Source organism: Poecilia formosa, unplaced genomic scaffold, assembly GCF_000485575.1.
Source record: "Poecilia formosa unplaced genomic scaffold, Poecilia_formosa-5.1.2 Scaffold122, whole genome shotgun sequence".
NCBI lineage: Eukaryota > Metazoa > Chordata > Actinopteri > Cyprinodontiformes > Poeciliidae > Poecilia > Poecilia formosa.
Genome location: NW_006800061.1, coordinates 1,654,581 through 1,660,519, shown reverse-complemented (window position 1 = coordinate 1,660,519; position 5,939 = coordinate 1,654,581). Strand labels below are relative to the sequence as shown.

Below are 5,939 nucleotides of genomic sequence, written 5' to 3'. Positions count from 1 at the left end.
GTTTTATGTCCCGCTTCTCCTGTTTCAGAGTTTTGTGCAATGTGTGCGTCGTTTTTTTTTGTTTTAAACCCCTATGGTGCGCAGCGTTCGGAAAACGCATCGATGGGTAAAAGACAGACTGACATAAACCTTTTAAAACAACTGAAACAATTTCGGTATTCTGATTATTGAAATTTAAAAGTGCTGTGTTGTTCTATCACACCCGTTTCATACCGGACAACTTACAGCAACGGTGTTAACGCTATAAAATGAACTGAGAGTCCAGTGGACATCGGAGGTGATATGTGGAAATGTTTATTATTATATGTAAAGGTCGTTATTATATATGTTTATTCAGTTAAAAATGTTAACTATGAAAAAACATAGTCATCTCCAAATCATAGTGCAGCAAATAGAACGGCTGCTCCTGTCTTTTATCCACCGCCTTTTCTTTTTGTTACGTCTTTTATCTCTTAAAATGAGTCCACAAACTATGACTATTGCTTCTACATCGTCATCCGTGTTTGGTTTTCTAAATTCCTGTATGCTATGTTGGGGGTTTTACTGGATTATCCTCTGGAATCGGGATGTTTGTGACTGGAATCAGTTCCTGTTTGTGGCTGAACATGAGCCAATCAAACCTGTTGTACTTTTATCAGCTCTGTGGTTACAGAGGTTTGGAGAATCCTCTCCAATTCTTAAATCTTGCCGTCTAAACCAGACTTAAGACTCACAAGCTCTACTCATCTCCTCTTGACCACTGCCCAAACGCTCTCTGACTCTGGTCGCTATGGTAATGTTTACTTATCCCTTCGAAATAAATACAGATGGGCCACAAAAACGAACGTTTTACTTTCGTGAACATTTTAACTCACGATAAAGAATAATGGGAGCCCTGAGCTTGTTTCTCTGCAACGAGACGGTCCCACCTGGGAGTGATGAGAGACAATGACACCCGAAGTGTTGCTTATATGCACAGCGTACTTGGTCTCTACGTGGCGAAGCAGTTTGAAGCTTCATTGCCTCATTAGCAGCCGGTCGCCTCATGTTACGCAGAGCGGGACTCACCTACCGGTATGGGATAAATCCATTCTCCTGTCTCTTTTCTGGGCCTTTTCCACTTTGCAAAGAAACTTTCCAAAGACACCTGATCTGTTTCTTACTCATTTTGCTGCTTGTGGGCTCAGTGTTGGCGCGCAAGTAACCGAGAGAATCCGGTTAAAGGATTTTCAAAATAAAAGATCCTCCAGACTCAAATAATGCATAAAACGGAAACACTTAATTATTTCTTGCGCGAGCCGGTACCAATTGGTCCATGGACCGGTTCCGGTCCGCGGCCCATGGGTTGGGGACAACTGATATATCTGATGACATATCTGATAATATGGACATTTGTATACAGCGCAGTGTATGCACAATCTGAATTATAATCAGCATTGTTTTATTGGCCACGTTTATTTGCACAAACAAGGAATCTGACTTCGGTTTTCAAGCTTCAGTGTATAAACCTCAGTATAAACATACAGATTTTAGACAAAATACAAAGATAAATGAACAATATGTTAAAATATATCTGCAGCCAATTGTTAGATAAAGTATAAAAAAATAATATGACAATGCAAAAATGTTTCTTTTACTTTACAACAGAGGAACCGAGTACTTTTGTACATTGGGTTCATTAAAGAATAAGGACCTGAATAGGAAACTGTCTCTGTGGTGAGTGGTTTTTGCAAACAGCATGTTGTAGTGTCAAACTGAAGGCTCCGCACAAACAAGCATGATATATATATATATATATATGAAGTTCTCTTACCCAAAGTTAAGTTTGTCATCCAAATCATTTGTGGTTGCTGGTGTTGATTCCCTTAGCACATTCAGTTCTTTGATAAAGGCAAAGGCTCTTAAACGCCTACAAAAAGAATAATTAGTAAAAGAAAAAAAAACAGTTAATTGAAAAACATCATTGAACAAAAAACAAACATCATCTGTGGTGCTAAAATCTCAAAGACAAGTATTTTAACTTTTGGTACACACCTGGTATACAGAGAAATGAAGCCTGATGCAAGTAATAAAATACAGATAAAGAGTCCAGCAATCTTTCCTCTGTGATTGGACATACTAGAATAAAGCAAATGAACAAGTTTAATATACCCAGCTTTGACAGAGCAGATAATGTAATCGCAACTGTTATAATTTATGAATTACTTTAATTTGCAAAAGTAAAACCTTGTAATAGAGGATATTGTTTGATTACCTTACTATACTTCAGATTCCCAAAATTCTAATACAAAATTATTATCCTTTGTGCTGGTCAATCAAATTAAATCAAGATTTAAATACATCGCAGTTAGCGTTTTACGCCACTTAAAATGTTTCTTTCCCTTTCAGTTTCAGGAGTCTAACATCGTTATCTGTTTTGCTTAAACACCCTACTAACAATTATGAATCTTCTCTGGATTATATTATTCACGTTCACAAAGTGAATCTACAGTTCATAAACTTATGAAAGTGGGTCCAACTTAACATAAATTAAAAAATGTAGCTGGAAATGGTCACTCGAAAATAACATCAGGGCGTGCAAATATGAAGCTAAAGAACAACAACAACAACAACAACATCGTGTTATGGTGTATTTAGTATAATTTGAAGGGCCGGTCATGACTTTCATTACACATTGGTTTACAATTTTTGAACAGATGCTCGCCAGCTTCCTCGAATGGCAAGTGTCCCCTTCTTAACTAAACCATAGGTCTACATCTCTGACACCTCAAATTAAACTATTTCTTATTACTTCTTAAAAACGTTGGCTAATTTTCTGGCTAATTTTCAGACCTATGTAGGCCAAATGAAGTGAAAAATAATACTCAGAGACTTAAAATCACAGAAAATCCACAGAGGTGTTCGGACCATTCTCTCTCTTGAAAAGAAAAAAAAACTATACGGTTTTTAACAGGGTACACAAGAAAGATCTACTCGAGCACAATAAATAATAATAATAATAAAAATGCCTCTTCTTCGAGCCTGATTGTCCTGAAACGCAATTGTTTCGTAGAACAAAGTTGACAAGAACATTATGGGTTTTTTTTGCTCTTTTTTTAAAATTATTATTTTAAATTAACCAAACAGATCATTTAGAAGAGACAAATTATTGACTCACCTGGCAAGCAAGTGTTTTCAAACGAGTCCGTACAAAGGTTGGAAACCACCTTCAAAACATTTTCTAAAAGGCGGAACACGTTTATAATTAATCGATTTCAAGCGCATGCGGGTCCCGCTGTTCCGCTTTTCTCTTCCTTAGTCTGATTCTCAGTTCGCTCAGATGGAAACGGTTTGGGTGCGGCACCCAGCTCCCTTCCTCCAACCCACTTAGAAGCATATCTTTCGTCTGTAACCTGTTCTGCATAGACTGATTAAATACGTTAAAGTGGGATCAAGTCCAGGAGGTTTTTTTTTTCCCCTCATAGCTGGTTCCTGATTTTCAAGAATTTGCAAACGTACTTATTTAAAGAGTTCAAATTAAAGTTCAGAAATGAAGGAGGCGTGATATTTCAAAATTATGGACAAAACCATAACAAAAACACAACACATCAAATCAACTGAATTTTAATATATGGCTAGTTCTAGCTCTTCTGAAAACATTTCGGAGGCGTTCCTTCATAACAGTGGTAGGTGGAAAGCTGCAGGGAGGGAACTATGTCTGGCCCAGTCTGAAAAACCTACACCTTCTGCTCTTAAAACAAACCACTCAGTTTATTATTTTGACTTAGCTGCCTTTTAGAGAAATGATTTGTAATTCTCTACTTTGTCTGGCTTGAAAGTAAATTTATGATCTGTTTTCATGAACATTCTTGTACAAGGGAGAGTAAAAGCAGTGGCCTCGACATACGTGAAAATCTATAATGTTCACAAACCTGAAATAGGAACCTGTTTATTGTGCAAAGAACAAAGCAAACATGTGCTCTTTGTTTCTTGTTTGGTATTTGCTATTAATAGTCAGATTTTTCTCTTTGCAAAAAGTTGATCTAGAAGCAGATATTTTATTGATTTCATTATTTCTCAAACCTTTGGCTGAAAATTTAAACACTGTAAATATTACAGAAAATACTGTAAATTTAAAATCTATCCGAGAATAAAACATACAGAAAAATAAATAAATAAATAAATAAATAAATAAATAAATAAAATGTACCACAACAAAAGAAATATTCTAATTCTCATTTACCTTGGAGCTCTTCAATACAGTAGTGTTTCTCCAAACATTTTAATATTATGTAAAATGCAATATTTCCTGCCAGCCACTTCAGAAAGTGATGCTTATCTAGAATCATCACACATGCAGGGATAGAAGTCCAAGACCTTGTTTCTTGTAACTTTGGTGATAAGGCTGACAGATAATGAAAACCCAAACTTCAGTGTCTAAGAAAAATAGAACAATGTAAAAAGGTCATTAATGGTGTCACACATTAATGAGACCATTTAAATGCTCGGGAAACCTTTCCCAGTGTTTTAAAACACCTGCAAAGGTTTTCCAAGCCTTTAAATGGTCTAAGTCTGGGTAGGTAAGCTCCACAATCATGGGGGGGGGATACTGCTGACTTGAAGGTAAGCCTCCAAAGGTCATTGCTGAAGAAGCTGGTTGTTCACAGAGTTCTGTATCCAAGTGTATTAACAGAAAATTGAGTAGAAAGACGAAGTGTGGTAGGAAATGGTTCACTAGCCACAGGGAAAACCACAGCCTCACACCACACACTTTGAACTACCTCATGAAGCCCATTACATCATTTTCAGCACAGACATTTCACCATTTAAGGACTGCAGACAGGTTGCTATTTGAAGAGTTGTGTGAGGCAGTGTGAAACAGGTGCTTCACTCAACTGTGAAACAGGTTCATGAATCAAACTGACAAGTATCAGTGCTTTATTACTGCTCCAGGAGGCTTCTTTTGTTAGAAACAGGTTATTTACATATGGTTATCATTGTTAGAACACTGGAGTTTGAACTGCCTGGATGAGCTCTTTAACCAGAGGGCGAGGGAAGTGTTTCCTTCATCCTTTGACTTGCTCCATTCAGTGTACTAAACATGTCTAATTAATAAGAAAATTAGCTAATATATAACTTTAGCTAACATATAACTACAGGGAAAAGGCTAATGCTAATGCTGTACAAGGCACTGCGCAGCAAGGCAGTGCATTGCTATGTATTGCACTGCCTTGCGCAGTCCAATATCCTGAGGGAAAAAAAAAAAAAAAAAAAAAACATAAAAAAGGCTAATATCATTGCACCGCCTATGGCGGTGCTGACGTGAGAGGAATACGCAGGCTTTTATTTTGAAATTTTCAGTAAACTTCATTTTAAATGGCCACAATAATCTAATGTGTAACAGTGGTTTGGTTAATCCAGCTACATAATGCCCAAAACAGCAAGTAGTTCTTAACTGCCACCTCAGCCCTCCTCTGTAATAATTGAGTGTTCCACCATGTTTGTAGTTCTGACAGTCTGCTCTGCCCTCTGTATTAACAAAGTGTTCCGCCACAGTTAGAACTACAGAGATGGCGTCTTTGTAGTCCAAACCAGCAGGTCTGCCTTTCTCTGTGTACTGTTGCTATAGTTATTAAGCCTCTGTTGTCACGTGTGTGTGAGACAGCGAAGTGGAGAAAGATTTCTATCTTTATGAGACACCCAGTCAGTTTTGATGAAAAAAGCAGTCCAAACAACTGCTTCCCGTTCAGTATCGTAAGGCCGATCCAAAAACCGTTTGAAGCGTCTGAGAGGGCTATTTGTCATCTCCAATACTTCCGCGAATCTCCATAGACATAATACAGGTGCTGGTCATAAAATTAGAATATTGTGATAAAGTTCGTTATTTTCCATAATGTCATGATAAAAATTAAATTGTCATATATTTTAGATTCATTGCACACCAACTGAAATATTTCAGGTCTTTTATTGTTTTAATTTTG

General features: G+C 37.1%; 1 protein-coding gene across 2 annotated transcripts in view; it reads right to left on the bottom strand.

Annotated features, from left to right (window-relative positions):
* LOC103144194 (N-acetyllactosaminide alpha-1,3-galactosyltransferase-like) overlaps positions 1 to 5,939 on the bottom strand; it is a 17,113-nt gene that overhangs the window by 6,898 nt on the left and 4,276 nt on the right. The window contains exons 1-3 of one of the 2 annotated variants that reach the window (XM_007561058.2): positions 3,137 to 3,450; positions 2,014 to 2,097; positions 1,793 to 1,888 (exon numbers count right to left, since the gene is read on the bottom strand). In XM_007561058.2, the coding sequence (XP_007561120.1) occupies positions 1,793 to 1,888; positions 2,014 to 2,096 (179 nt within the window). In that variant the 5' untranslated portion in view covers position 2,097; positions 3,137 to 3,450. Of the gene's footprint in view, positions 1 to 1,792; positions 1,889 to 2,013; positions 2,098 to 3,136; positions 3,451 to 5,939 lie in introns of those variants that run through there. The other variant, XM_016675915.1, reaches the window with a different exon arrangement.